General features: G+C 38.1%; 2 protein-coding genes across 2 annotated transcripts; both read left to right on the top strand.

Annotated features, from left to right (window-relative positions):
- Positions 1-6410: 6410 nt before the first annotated feature.
- Positions 6411-7980, top strand: LOC137962109 (chalcone synthase-like). Its single transcript, XM_068808826.1, has 2 exons — positions 6411-6672; positions 6834-7980. Exons 1-2 carry the CDS (start codon positions 6492-6494, stop codon positions 7835-7837), a joined length of 1185 nt encoding a protein of 394 aa, XP_068664927.1. The 5' UTR covers positions 6411-6491; the 3' UTR covers positions 7838-7980.
- Positions 7981-9226: 1246 nt separating this feature from the next.
- On the top strand, positions 9227-12813 carry LOC137962332 (uncharacterized). The gene is made up of 4 exons (XM_068809134.1): positions 9227-9360; positions 10699-10957; positions 11040-11234; positions 11885-12813. Exons 1-4 carry the CDS (start codon positions 9260-9262, stop codon positions 12278-12280), a joined length of 951 nt encoding a protein of 316 aa, XP_068665235.1. The 5' UTR covers positions 9227-9259; the 3' UTR covers positions 12281-12813.
- The last annotated feature ends 2567 nt before the right edge of the window (positions 12814-15380 follow it).

Genomic DNA, 15380 nt, shown 5'->3' with positions numbered 1-15380 from the left:
AGAGGTATTTCATCATTTGTTTGATCCTGATTACTTCTGAACTATCGGTGGGTGTTCATTCCCATTTGACATCTTTCTTTAACTTCCGTTGAAAAGGTTTTCTAATTTCAGCTAAATTCTTTATCAATTGTTCAACATACGTTAGACATCCTAAGAAATGTTGAAGTTGTTTTTCATCTTCTATTTCATTTGGGAAAGCTGCTAGTTTTTTTAGAATATGATTTTGGAGAATGATTTCTCCTTTAGAGATGTTTAATCCTAAGAAATATATCTTAGTTTTAAACAATTCTGATTTCTTTTTGTTGAGTGTTATCCCAACATTCTTTAAGGCATTTAGTACCTTATGTAATTGCTCTTTATGTTGCTCTTTGTTTTCAGAGAAAATTAAGATATCGTCAACATAGACTAAGCAAAACTTAAAGAATGGTTTGAGATATCGTTCATTCTTCTTTGGAATATATTGGGTGCTTGTTTTAACCCGAAGGGCATAACAAGTCAAGCATAATGTCCTGAAGGACAGTGAATGCACTAAAGGGAATAGCTCTTTCGGTTAGACGAATCTGCCAAAACCCTAACTTGCAATCAAACTTGGAAAACCATTGTTTTCCTCTTATTGCGGTTATTAATCTTTCTTTGTTAGGAAGATAGTAGCCATCCATTTTTGTGGATTCATTAACCTTTTTATAGTTAATGACCATTCTAGTTTTTCCATGTTTTATCTCTGCATGATTCCGAACAAGGAAAGCAGGAGATGTATGTCGAAAATAACTTGCACGGATTAATCCTTGGGTTAGCAAGTCATTGATCTACGTTGAAAATTCTTCAACATCAGAGGGAGTGCAAACCATAGTTTTTTTTTGAATTTCTTTTTCAAGATCAAGAGGTTTGAGGTCGGCATATGGTCTTTGTTTATTCCACCATTCTAGGGGTTTCTCAGAACAAGTGGAATCCAAAAACTTATGAACTTCTGATTCGTAGGATTCTGCGAGGAGAGATTCCAGGGGAGGAACCTCATCACCACGCTTGTTGCGTTTTTTGACGACTTGGTGGAGGACTTCTCCATTGCCATAAATGGCAAAGGCTTCAATGGGTTTTACTGCGTATACATATACGGCATAATTATTTATCTCACGTTGAGTACGACAATGAAGTTTATAGTAGGTTAGTGTTTGTTCGACAGGGGCATGAAACATTAACCATTCATTTCCAAGGATGAGATCGGGTCCCGAGTTTATGTTAGGTCCTAAACTAATAAGTTTTGGGATCATAAAATTTTCACCTCCAATGTCAAGATGAATGTTTCTGGCTTCTGCAGGAAGAGAAATATTTTTTCTTGAGCCAACTATTACTTGAAGGGGTACTTCAAGTATTTTCCATAAATTTGTGGGAAGTAAATTTGGTCTGACGAGGCAATATGAATTTCCAGTATCTACTAGAGCGTGTATATGGAATTTATATATCCGGGTAGCTTAAGCATGACCGTGATATAAGAATTTCCATATGCTACATGTTTTGCATTTATGTGGATACTCGTTCAAAGAAGGTGCCTAAAGAGTCCGACATGTTTTCTGAGGTGGAAGACTCTGTTTCGAGATGAAGTTCATATACTTCATCTTCCGACTGGATTTCATCATGATGGATGATTTCCAATCCTTTCTCTTCGTCTAGTAACATATAAATATTGTACTGCCATTTTTTCTTATCATTTGAACAATCGCGAGAGAAATGTCCTTCTTTCTGGCATATCCAGCATTTACATTTGCATGGAGGTTTCCCCTTTGGGCAATATGCATTTGACCCTTTACTGGATGTGGTAGGGCCAGAGTTCGTTCTTTTTCTAAAGTATCTCTTGTTGGGAATATACCTAGTTTTTTAATTGTGTTGTATCCTAAATTTTTTCTTACGAAATTTCTTAGGATATTTTCTTTGCTTATGGGAGTTTGTTTTACAACCATAAGCTCCTACATTTTTGTTTTGGTTAGAACAACATAATGTTTGCTTATTTGCTTTACTACTTTTATTTTGTAGTCTTTGGGTTTCACAGAGGTTTGACAACATGTCTTATAGAAAGTTGTGTCTTCTTCCTAGAGTATCAAAACGTAGGAAAGATTCCATTGTTGGAAGTGGAAATTCTGCGTTGTTTTGTGGCCAATATTTTATAATAATTATCTTTTTCAAAGACAATTGCAAAAGGTTCGGGCAATTTTGAGTAAAAGATGGAAAGATAAGGTGTCTGATAATCTTTTTGTAATTTATAGAAGTAGCTTGCAATTTCGCAATAGTACTTCTCATAAAAACAAATGTTACAAACTTGTAACTTGTTTAGGTTTTGAAGAGTTTCTAAACGTTTTCTTTGTATAGTTCATTTATTATGAGCTTCTAAGGTAGGATGTATACCTAGAAATTCTTTTGATATCTTAGCAACTAACCCTTTTAGAATTGAAGCTATAGATGTGGATGTAGGTGTTTTTTGGTCTTTGGGAAGGTTGTCCCACCAATTAGCTACATTACCCTATAAAACATGGGTAAAGAAGTTAAATGCAGAATCTTCTTTATCCCAAGATTCGTGCATATTTGCTGCATTGCTCATGTTTTTTTCCCATTCTTTAAGAATTTTTTCTCCATCCTTGGGACAATCCAAGTTGAGATAAAATCCAAATGGATTTATACTATCAATGGTTTGGTGTCCTTTGTTAGCATGATTTGGATCAATGTTGATATATTTTGTCGAATATCTTTATCCTCCTAATGAAACTTTGGAGTGAGAGAAACTTTCTCTTTCTCGAGAGTTATCTGTTGTGCGGTCTCGGAAGTTGTCTTCCATGTGAGTATCTCGTGCCCTTGAACTTTTTACTTCATGTTGGCTAGTATTGCCACCTCGAAGCATTCTAAATCTTTTACCAAAATCATCTACCTTTTTGTCTTTAGCAGAGTAGTCTTTTTTCTTGGTATTTTCTATTGCAACTTCGTTAGAGTCCCATGCCTCTGGTTCACTGTCTTGTTGCTCTTTTTATTTACTAGAGGAAGGTTTTTCCTCTTGAACATAATAAATCGGTTGGCGACTGAAAGTATTATATTCTGCGTAAACTTCATCATCAGTAGAGGATGATGCTTTTGAAGTGATCCTAAAGGCACAAGGTTCTCGATCTTTTTTTCTAGGTGCTATGCAAGGTGCAATGTACATTAGGTTTTTAAGTCATCCGGTAATGTCAGGAAGGCCTAAAAGTAATGGAGTTTCCATATTATTTAAATAGAAAAACTCATTCATATTTATAGAGCTATTTTTGAAGTTTTCTTTGAAGTCTTCGAATTATGAACAGTAGTGTGCGTGCTCTAAGGTTTAATCTCATCCATTCAATCTGAAACTCGATAAAAGCTATCATAGTTTCATTTGCTGGTCTGAGATTATCTCTGAATTGCAGAGCGCGAACTTTTATTGTTCGTGCCAAATTTAAACGATCTAATAGTCTTTCTCTATAGATCATTTTTATAAAGCTAAGAGGTTTAGCTTTTATTTAATTCTTTTGATCTTGCATCTTAGTTTATATGCGCGATCATTATATCTCATCCACCAATAATGGTACATTACTTGGGATGGGATTGTATCATCTTCAGGTTGAAGAGTATCTCTTTGTTGTAGAGGGAGAGCTAGGCTTTCTCTACAAAATTCTAAACGAACTAATAGTTTTCACCTATAGATCATTCTGGTGTCCAAGGTGTAAAAGGGGTTTTATACCTTGATGGACTGAGAGAACCTAAACGTTCTTTTAATGCTAAGACTTCGGTTAAAAGTTCTTGCATTTTATCTTTGTTTAGATTATCTAAACTTTGTTTTAGTTCTATTAATTCTTTAAAGAAAACAGGACTATTTCCATGGTCAATTTTTTCTAGAATATTTTCTAGGATAGTTTGATATATTATTATTTCTCTATGTTTATGTTCATCATAGAGGAAATCAACTTTCTGCTCAACAACATTTTCTAACCTATTAAGGGTCTTTCCATAAGACTCTAAGGTTTGGTTGGAATAGGTGACTATGTCATTGTTTCCTATTGATGAGCTTAAGGCTTTGTATGGGCTATGTGCCATTATCGATGTGAAGTGGAACATAGGCATTGGGCATTGGGTTTCCTATTCATTCAAAAAGGGAACTTGTAGTTGCTCTACTGGTAGAGGTAGAGGGCCTATCCTGTTCGAGGGAAAAACTTGATCTAGCATTGGTGATTACTAGTTTTCCTTATATCTCCTTTATGGTTTTTCGGGAGAGGGGAAGGTGTCTTGGTGCCAAAGGTTGGACTACCCATTTAGTTGGCCAAGTTAACTCTCTGGGGTCAAGTTCTTCTATGGTCAAGTTTTAGAATAACCAATATTTTTGGCTAATTCTGTGATTTTCTTTGAATCTTTAACTGAAACCTTTCTAATGTTGATTCCTCTAGCTACGACGCATATACGTATGCGCATAACTCGTCGTCCTAATTGAATTCCATTTTTCGACCAGGTGTCTATGTAGATTTTTAAGGACAAGGTATCCTCGGTATGTTCGTCTTCTAAATTTATTCGTAAATTGTGCCAGGTTGTAAAGGTTTTTTCAAAATTATTCCTCAGTTATCTACGATAGTTGCTATGAAGGGTAAATTTTAGTTAATTCGTATTAAGGGGTTTAATCCTATACGAACTAGTCTATAATGGACATATTTGAATCGTTTTAGTTTGGCTAAGTTTGATTCACTTAATAACCTGTAGCAGAAGGTACCTGAGTCGATATCCTGTATTTCTAGAGATAGTTCCTTCTGGAAGACGAAGAACGGTGTTGCTAGGCAGTTTGGATGGTGTACTCTTTAGCATGAATTGCTTGTTTGCCTCTTTGTGTAGATTGTTGGGACAAAGCATGGGTGTTTGCCAGAAATTTCCTTTGGACCTTTTTTTAAATGCAAGACATACTTAATACATATTATTAGTAATTAAGTATTTATTAAATATTTGAAATAGAAATCATTACTAACTTAAGTATTTTTTTATCATTAAAACTATCTCTTAAACCAACTTCAATAAACAAATTTTCATTCCTGTTTCGTTAATTCGACTTAGAATCTTTAAATAAACAGATTTTCATTCATGTTTCGTTATAACACCCAAACTCTGATCTTCCGCTCTGCGTCTTCTCAACATTTGAAGACATGGTTGGAAGTTCTTCAACCGCTCTCGTTATCTTCCTACTTTCAGTGGTGCTTGCCAACAATCTAGTGTCAGGGACGCAGGCGCAGCCAGACTTGGGGTGCGTTCGTGGATGCGTGATGAAGAACTTGAGATGCCAAGAGAAATATCCGCCACAAGGACCCAGAAGGCTTCCCTGCTTAGACTTTTGCGAGCGTGAGGAGATCAAGTGACAATTTCCAGAAGGGTCTTCCTGCCTGCCTTCATCCTAGAAATGAGAAAAGATGAACTCACCTGTTTAAGTTCCATTGACAATTTCCTCTTCTTGATAAATGATTCATTAGTCGGATACGTTTCTACCTACACGAAGAAACGACTTGATGATGACATTAACAGCAGATTCATGGTTTTCTTCCTTCATCGTTATGTTTTTTTTTTTTTTTTCGGAAAGTATTTCCTTCCCTCTCACCCAAATAAAGAACAGAAAAAGGAAAGAAGAAAACCCCGAAAATAGCTCCTGTCTTTTTCGTCGATTGATTGTCACCCATCTGCATCCGATGTAACGTTGCTGAACACAAACCTCTACAGTCGCCAACTTCTTCTTGTCGTTTCTGAAAGAAAAGTAAAAATTAAATACGAATAAACGAAAGCTAATTAATGTACTCACCAAACAGAAGCTCATTCATGGTATCTATCTGAAAGTTGAAAGTTCTGTCCCGGACGAGGTGGCTCTCCTTCCTGTTCGCATTTTGCGGTCGAGAAAATCTCTTCACAAACAGTTCAAATGTTATGAATTTTGCGAAGTTAATTTCGGGCAGAGGTGGGATTGTAGTTTCTAAAAATATTATCAATGGGTAGTTCGTTCAAGTAGTTGCCTTTGAGGGCTTTCAGAATTCTTTTCTCAAGAATTCGGACTCCGGACGGAATCGCTTTTTCTCAAGACGTGGAACGTTTGCCACGTAGACGTTAAACGTGGACGTCTAAAATATCATAAAAAATCTACCACCCAACTCCAAAAACCTTGGATTCATTTCCGTGCCACGATTAGACTTGAGTAGGAGGATCAGGCACGAGGCAACCACCTTTGAAAAAAATGTGAGTGCGAGTACACGTGGCAACCTGAAATGGCGTGTCGCCAAATCCACCACAACCCCCTCGTTCCTCCCATCTGCCCGTCCCTCCAACCAACTCTCCAATGATCTCTTCTGCTTATAAGAACCGGCCAACTTCAGCCCGGTTACTCCACCACTCCTCTTACTCTCCAAGTCTCAACCCCTCCCGGAGTGGTGAGTGAAGCAGTAACGGACTTGTCGCTGCGCCAAAGCTCGGGAGAAGAGATGTCGAAATCGATTGAGGAAATCCGGGCGGCGCAGAGAGCGAAGGGCCCAGCAACGGTCCTTGCCATTGGGACGGCGACGCCGGGAAACTGCGTGCACCAGGCGGATTATCCCGATTACTATTTCAGAATCACTAAGAGCGAGCACATGCCGGAGCTCAAGGAGAAATTCAAGCGGATGTGTGAGTGGCTAGTGTTGTTTCTGGATTAACTCAGTTAACGAATGACGCTCTGCTACGTATACTAATGTGGAATCTCTTTCGGACAGTCGGTTTTTCTTTTCTCTGTGAGTGGCTACAAGTGTCGTCGTTTACGTGTTTTTGGCTCTGTTGTGGGTGTGCAGGTGATAAATCCATGATCAGGAAGCGTTACATGCACTTGACGGAGGAGATACTGAAGGAGAACCCCAACATGTGCGAGTACATGGCGCCGTCATTGGACAAGAGGCAGGACTTGGTGGTGGTGGAGGTGCCCAAGCTGGGGAAGGAGGCGGCGGTGAAGGCCATCAAGGAGTGGGGTCACCCCAAGTCGGAGATCACCCACCTCGTCTTCTGTACCACCAGCGGCGTCGACATGCCTGGGGCCGACTACCAGCTCACCAAACTCCTCGGCCTCCGTCCTTCCGTTAAGCGCCTCATGATGTACCAGCAGGGCTGCTTCGCCGGTGGCACCGTCCTTCGCCTCGCCAAGGACCTTGCCGAGAACAACGCCGGAGCGAGGGTGCTGGTCATCTGCTCCGAGATCACTGCCGTTACTTTTAGGGGTCCATCGGACAGCCACCTCGACAGCTTGGTGGGCCAAGCTCTGTTCGGAGACGGCGCCGCCGCCATGATAATTGGAGCAGATCCCAAACCGTCCACGGAGCGACCGCTCTTTCAGTTGGTTTCGGCGGGGCAGACGATCCTCCCCGACTCGGAAGGTGCAATCGACGGGCACCTGCGGGAGGCGGGGCTCACCTTCCACCTTCTCAAGGACGTGCCGGGGATAATCTCGAAGAACATCGATAAGAGTCTGAAAGAGGCGTTCGAGGCACTGGATATCAAGGACTGGAACTCCATCTTCTGGATCGCGCACCCGGGAGGGCCAGCCATACTGGACCAGGTGGAAGCCAAGCTGGGTCTCAAGGAGGAGAAACTGAGAGCAACGAGGCACATTCTGAGCGAATACGGGAACATGTCTAGCGCCTGCGTGATTTTCATCCTGGACGAGATGAGGAAGAGGAGCTTGGAGGAAGGGAAGTGCACAACCGGTGAAGGCCTGGAGTGGGGCGTCTTGTTCGGATTCGGCCCCGGGTTGACGGTCGAGACGGTCGTCCTGCACAGCGTCCCTCTGCTTGCAACCCATTAATGAAGCTGCACGCAGCCCTGGTTTTTTTATGTTTTTTTTTATATTGGCTGATCTTGCACGTTACAAACCGGGAGGTCATTCGAATTAAACCCAGAGTGAAGCAGAATTAGCGATGGAAATCTAATTAAGCGTGAGTTTGGAGCGTTTTGATTGCAAAGATGTTTGATCTGTTTGTAAGCCGCGTATATGACTGTTAATACTAGCAGTCCTTGTGTTGTAAAATCTTTTTGCTGTGGAATGTTATCCTTCTGGAGTTTGAAGTGTACGCCAGAACCAGACAACTGAGCCCACTGGCGACTGCTATGTAATGTGTTTTCTCCACATAATAAATAACGAAAATTTACTGACCATTTAATTAGCCTAAGTAACATCTTTTCCACATTTTTTATTATATTTTCCTTTTATTATTGATTTAATTTATTTTTAATTAAAAATTATTTTAAAAACATTTAAAGCATTTCATTTCACCTTTAATTAAATATAATAAAAAAATATAAATTTTGATTATTAATTTTAAAAAATAATTTTCTAATGTAATTAATACCTTAGATTATCGCTTAAAGATATTATTTAATATAATACAATATTTTTTAAAAAAAATAATTTTTGTTTTTAAAAAAATTATTTGTAGGTACATATTTTATTCCCTTCATTTTCTACAATAACAAAATATAAATTTGTATATTAATTAATAAAAAAATCATATTCTTACCTATTTAACACCTTTCATTATCGATTTAAATTTTTTTAATTAAAAAAATATCTTAGTGTTTAAAAATCTTATTTACCGCTACACATTTTATTACCTAATATTTAAAATAATAGTATATTAATTAATTTAAAAAATCTTCTAATATGTTTAACACATTTTATTGTCTATTTAAGATATTTTTTAAATTAAAAAATAATTGGTAAAAAATATTTAACTTTTCAAAAATCTTATTTGTCACAACATGTTCCATTACCTTCCATATTATTTTAATAAATATAATATTTATATATTAACTAATTAAATAATAATATCATGATAAATATTCTAAAATTTTAATAAATAATAAGCAAATTTTATATTTTTAATATAATTCTATTATTAAATTTTCACTTATTTATTTTTAGAATACTGTATATTTTCTTTTTTTCACCGCGAAAATTATGATGACATCATTTGATATAATCATGGGTCAACTGATGGTCAAACCTAGTTGACTGTCTTTGCTGACTTGGATTTATTGAAATTTTTCCTATCCATTTCAGATTTTTCTTTGAATTCTTTCGAGTGATTACCAGCCCATTTAGAAATTATTAACACGCCACGAAGAATATGGACCGGCCCAACTCCTTGAGGGCCGGTTCATTGCTTGTGCTTTAAAAGAATGGTGGCGCAAGAGGCCTCTCCACGAAGCGAGAGGTTGATCTGAAGGCATGGGAAGAAAAGCGCGGACTGAGGAGAGACAGGAGCGAAGAGAAAAACGGCTGCTAGAGATTAGTCGTCTCAGAGCGATTCCTTACACAGACGCCGAGAGGCAAGTTCTCTTTCTTTGCAGTGCTGGAAATCGAGGTTCTATAAGCGAGAAAAAAAAAGAGAGGAAATAATTGTTTACATCTACAAAATTCTTTCTGTGACTGGAAAGATACCATGGATATAACGAAATTGCGATTGCAAAGTGTTTGGTTGGAGAATTTTTTTGTACTTTGAGCTATTGAATAGATACTTACGCCCGCTGTCTCTGTCTTATTCGGATTAAGGTTGGTAAATAATCATTCTGTTTGTTCTAGTTTAAAAATTAGGGCTTGGTAAAATGCCTCTAGCGTGGGAGAGATTTTTGGCAGTTGGCTAGCTAAATCCACCTGGAAAGAAACTCTTGATGGGTCAATTAATCAACTGGACCACAATTTTAGTATCTACTTTGGTGGAAGCACATTTATTCGTCTTGCAAACCCACGAAAAAAGTACCAATCTAATTACTCAATAAGAACCTTTCTACTGTTGTCCCTAATGCTGGTTTTTTCTTGAATTTGGAAAAACTCTGTTTGCAATGTTCTCGTTTTTCATATGTCGGTTCAGCTTCTTTTTTTTCGTGATTGTTTTATTACTTTGAAGAGCCAGAAACATCTAATAATGCTAGATTACCAATAAAGTGCATTTGCAGAAGTTTCTATTGAGTTTATTTGGCTTTTGGGCTACTCACTGATATGGGCGTTCCTCTGTCATCTCCAGCTTTTTACAATGATGGTGAAAGTGCTCTTCAAATTCGTCATATTATTATCTTTCAAAATGAATTTTATTGTCACTTAGCATGTCATCATGGTCTAGGGAAAATTGTGTTTTTTGTTTTGTTTTTTATATTCAATTGGTGAACTAGTGACAAATTTGTTTACAAAGTCTCATATCAGTTGCTTGGTTTTTGTTGCTTATGTCCAAACTCATGATTTTCTTGGAGGATCTATCTTGAGTTTAACTGTGGGTGTTAATTGTTCATATTTTATTGCACTATAAGTGCAGTATTGTATTTGGAAAACTGAATAGGATTATTCTGAAGTATGATTAAGATTGTAACCAAACCCTCATTTCTAATACAGTGGTAGTCTTTTTCTAAGTTAATTTAGCATTGAAGGATTAACATATGCACCACAATCTCTCAAAATAGAACAAGGGGGGAACTCTGTTATATACCACCGGTTCTATCACAAAGCTTACTAGAGTAAGTATCCTTCTTAAGGTTTCCCAGTAGCTTCATTTGGTTTGAACACCATAGAACTCTAAATCTTAACTAAAACTAGTTGCTAGGATGTCTGTGTTTCTCATCCTGGGATTTTTATTATTTAAACTCAGGATTACTTAATTTTATTAAAAAATCTAGATGGTGGTCGTCTGAAACTATTGCGGTGGTGACTGGGAGTAACCAAGGAATTGGATATGAGATTGCACGAAGCCTAGCTGCATATGGTTTAACTGTCATTCTAGCAGCTAGGAACCCTGTTAAAGGCCTTGAAGCAAAGAAAGCTTTGCAAAAAGAAGGTTTGGATGTGGTTTTCCATCAGTTGGATGTTTCTGATTCTACCTCTGTCGAAGAGTTTGCCAACTGGATTGCAGCGAACTATGGTGGCCTTGACATTTTGGTGAGTCTTTGAGATTCTTTCTAACCTTACCGACATCAAAGACTGCTTCAAAGCTACTTCAGTGTGTTCATTTTTTATGCAGGTCAACAACGCTGGTGTAAATTTTAATGTAGGGTCTGAAAATTCTGCTGAATTTGCTGAAGAAGTTATAGCAACAAATTATTTTGGTACTAAAAGGATGACTGAAAGCATGATGCCTTTGATGAAACCATCAGCTTCTGGGGCTCGAGTTGTCAATGTGAGCTCAAGGCTTGGAAGGCTCAATGGAAGGCGCAATGTAAGTTGATCCTGGTTCATTTATCCATCTTTTCATATGTTTTCTGTGTACACAACCATTCCAAGTTTTTCACCATGATGTTTTCCATATTGTTTATAGTTTTTATGCCCCTAGTTTTCCCTGTTTTTCCTTCCATGGTAGATTTAACTATTAGTTTCCTTTTTCCAAGTATTTTAGTTTCTCAGAGAAAATTTGGTTTATTATGACTTTTGTTTGGGTGAATATAAAATGTCTGGTTTTACTAGGAGAGTGAGATTTTTTAATAGAATATTAGTCTGTAATGAAGAATCCTAGTAGAAATAAACCAGTATGTAATTTTCAATAACTTGGGAGATGAGCAAGATATCTCGATTTCCTAATGTTTTCCTTCTCTCTTCTGCTCTTTCCTATCAATCTCATGATTACTACTTTTTCCTTTTTCATTATGAGGCTCTAGAATTTTATTAATTTTAAATCTTCAACTCTGTTTTAACATGTTCAGAACAAAAGGAAAAAAGTTATAGTTGATACTTCTGCTAGTATTTTATTTGATTTATGAGTTTGAGTAGCTTACTTTCATTCTCCAAACTTTCATTTTCTGTTAAATTTGTCATTAGTGAATTTTGTTCATCTTAATGTAGCTTAATTAAAACACAATGTAACTTTGGCAGAGACTGGGAGATATAAACTTGCGAAACAAACTTGCTGAAGAAGAATCTCTCTCCGAGGAGCTAATTGAAGCCACCATTAATGAATTTCTTGAACAAGTCAAACATGGTTCTTGGGTTTCAGGTGGCTGGCCTCAAAACTTTACTGATTACTCGGTATCAAAATTAGCTGTCAATGCCTACACCCGCTTAATGGCAAAAAAAAATTCGGATCACCCAGAGGGTCACAAGATCTACATCAATTGCTACTGCCCAGGTTGGGTGAAGACTGCAATGACTGGTTGGCAGGGCAACATATCAGCTGAGGAAGCTGCCGATACTGGAGTCTGGATTGCATTACAGCTCAACGAACCCACCACTGGAAATTTTTTTGCAGAGAGGCGAGAAATCAGCTTTTAACTGAATCCATAGGCCAGCTTTATGAGTACTCTCCTCGTGTTTATTTTGTGGTACGAAACTGATCAATGGCACGAGTTAAATTACAGAAAAGGCCTTTCTATAACTATTGCGACTTGCCTCTGGAGCTTGGTAAAATGAAACAATTATTGGGTGAAAGCACAGTGTGTCAACCTGGAGCCATCAAGAGGTCTGTGTTCTTGAGGAAGAGTGGGTAAATATGTTGACGTCTCACAGAAAGATCGAGAAAGTAAACGACTTTTGGAGGATGAATCAGTGGCTTTACTTCCTTACCATGGATAGATCAATTCAGAGAATCGAGTCATTTGAGATCTCAGCCAAAAGTGGTGTCTGATCTTCGTTGCTTTGGGTTTGAGCTGGGTATTAAATGGATTCTGCTGCAAGTTTTGTGAACACTTGTACTCTTTCGAATGCGACCAGTTTGGACAGTTTTTTTCTTTACCTACAACTTCACATCTTGTCTTCCTTGGTTAAATTTACATCACAATGTGACTAAAAATTTCATTTTCACTGTAGTCTGCTCGTCGAAATAACCCTTGCCCATCATCTTCCATGTCAGGTCAGTGGCTTTTTCAAATGAAAAAAAAAAGAGATTATATTAAGTTCATGGAGATGGGCTGTTTGGGACGCCAAAGAGACAAGACCGAGCAATGACCTTTCAATGAGATTCAGCACTGACTCCTCATGTTGACCACAAAGAAGATTCAGTCGTCGTCAAGGAAATCTCACCGAAATTTCTTCTGGATTGGACTTGAACCGACCAATCCAAAGAATAATCACCTCCGAACATCTTAAAGGAGTCTCCATGTGCATCTCTTTTCCTCAAGAAATTCAACCTCATGTGGGTTTTGGATTAGGATTAGGGGCTAACATGCAGGATGCGTATCTTATTTTACTCGATGCTAGCGAGATCATTTCTGGGCCCAACACAATCATTCATGGGATTATATATCTTTATGGGCCTCCCCAATCCCATGTGCATCTCCTCAGCTTAAGGATTAACAACCCACTGTGACATCTTTTTATTAGATCTGCGCCTTGCTCATGTGGCATGTCTCCTGATGATCCCTTTTATTCTTTCTATCAACTCGGAGCAAAAAAAATTTCTTCTTCTTTAATGGCTCTTGGATCTGGCAATTGTGATTGACTGTGTCTGCTTAAGATATCAAAAAGGAATGGTGTCAAGCTCTCATTAGATTGAGGCAGCTATGTTTGATGGAGTGCTTATCTGTTGCTTGACCCTGGAAGAAGAAGTGAAGGGGGACCAGCCATGGATTCCGAGAACCAGTTTTATTTAGTAACTCGATGCTGCTACTGCTGCTTCTCGGGGTAGGCAAAGTAGGTTAGACTGGTTTATATATAGAGCAAAAACATTTGCCTAGTTTCAGAGCTCTTGAGATAGTGGTTGATCATGATCGAACTGAGATAGTGGGTTTAAACACCCCCACAAGGTTGGATTTTTAACCCCGTCCTCGTAAGACTGCGCTTTGTACCAAAGTTTCAATTGCGCATTCAAAATGTTGAAGATTTTATATCTTTTTTTTTTAAATTTTTAGAGGTAAAAAAATAACTCCATAATAAAAAGTTGGAATAATTCTTTGGCAAACCATCTTCACTATGACATTACAGAAAAGAAAAAAAAAGGGTTTTTTTCTAGGGTTTTAATCTCATTGACTTCCATCAATGCCAAATGGCTTCCCTGTTAATTTCTTCCTCTGTGAGTCTTGCTTACCGACCAAGTAGGCTCTAATATAGATTTTCCCTCGTGGTCCTCCTCGGGTCTTTCTAGGGTTTTGTCACTGCTGCAGTTGCTATTAGGGACAATTTTAGGGTTTTGGAACTGTGTGTTAAGGTCATTCGGTGGAGCCTAAGTATATCCCTTAGTCACCCACCGTGCGCAGATCTTCCGGCCATTGCCGGCGCTACGGCGAACAAAGACAACGCTTCCAGCTTTTTTTTCCTTTTTATATTTTGCACAGTCGGCCTTGGCTGCATTAAATGGCCTCCCAACGTTTAATTACGTGAAGAGAAACTTTAGAGACGAGACATGCAGTACTTTAATGTACATCTCTTTTGTTAGTCTTCGCTTTGACGAATTGAACCCTTTTGGAATGGACGACCCTCATCCCATATCTGAAAGAAAAACAACAGTGGGTTTGGTCATTCCGTTTGGAAAACTGAGAGAAATCTCTGTTGCAGAGGACGGAGTTCCCATGAGTTTGGTAAAACGAAGTTTTTTTGCGGTTTTTTCTTCATCGACTGTGCCAGGACTGACTTTTCACCTTTCAAACGACCTTTGCATCTTGTGGAAGAAGATGAATGAGAGGGAAGATCGTATAGAAATCCGAGTGAAGACTTCAATAGCTAGGCTAGCTCAGTATTCATGCAAATTTTGTGGGAGATGGATCCGTATTAATCTACATACGTGAGGACAAAATGCCTGATGAATGAAGAGAGAGAGAGAGAGAGAGAGGGACAGGGAGAGGGGCAACCTCTTTTTCCTCTGGCTGTTTCTCAGTCTCTCCCTAATTTTCCTCTTCTCCTGCCCTTTTTCAAGGGTACCCTGTCCCCTTAACACACACTCACGCCTTTTATTTTTAATCCAAAATGCTGCAACAGCAAATCCAGCAAATCCCGTTTTCTTTGTTTTAACAACTAACAAATCCACCTCTTTTACCATTTCTTTTCTCTTCCTTTCCTTTCTATTCCTTACCCGCAGTTTCCACACTCCATTTTTATATCTTATCTCATTTGTTCCTTATTTAATACAATCTCTGACTTTACGCCTTCCTTACTGTCCTCTCCCCAATTATTCTAACCTTTTGTTGCATCATCTCGTGCTTTCCCAGACTAGCTTTCTCTTCTGAGATAACCAAATACTATTTGCTGCTTAAATCACTGTTTTAGCACATAAAATAACATTTTCTAGGCATACCCAGTTTGAAATGAAACTTGTATTTTCCTCTTCCTTGTGAATCATTAACTTTGTCGTCAAGAGAGAATTTGGAAGGACCCATCTCATTGAAATATTTTGATTTGATTTCAGAAAGTTTTGACTGTTTCATGAAAGTGGGTTTTGGTC

The sequence above is a fragment of the Aristolochia californica genome, unplaced genomic scaffold (genome assembly GCF_029961685.1).
Source record: "Aristolochia californica isolate CCGP_79_NKW_82.1479 unplaced genomic scaffold, dmAriCali1.0.hap1 SCAF_4, whole genome shotgun sequence".
Classification (NCBI taxonomy): Eukaryota; Viridiplantae; Streptophyta; class Magnoliopsida; order Piperales; family Aristolochiaceae; genus Aristolochia; species Aristolochia californica.
Note: the sequence above shows the minus strand (reverse complement) of the source record. Positions and strands in the feature narration are given on the sequence as shown.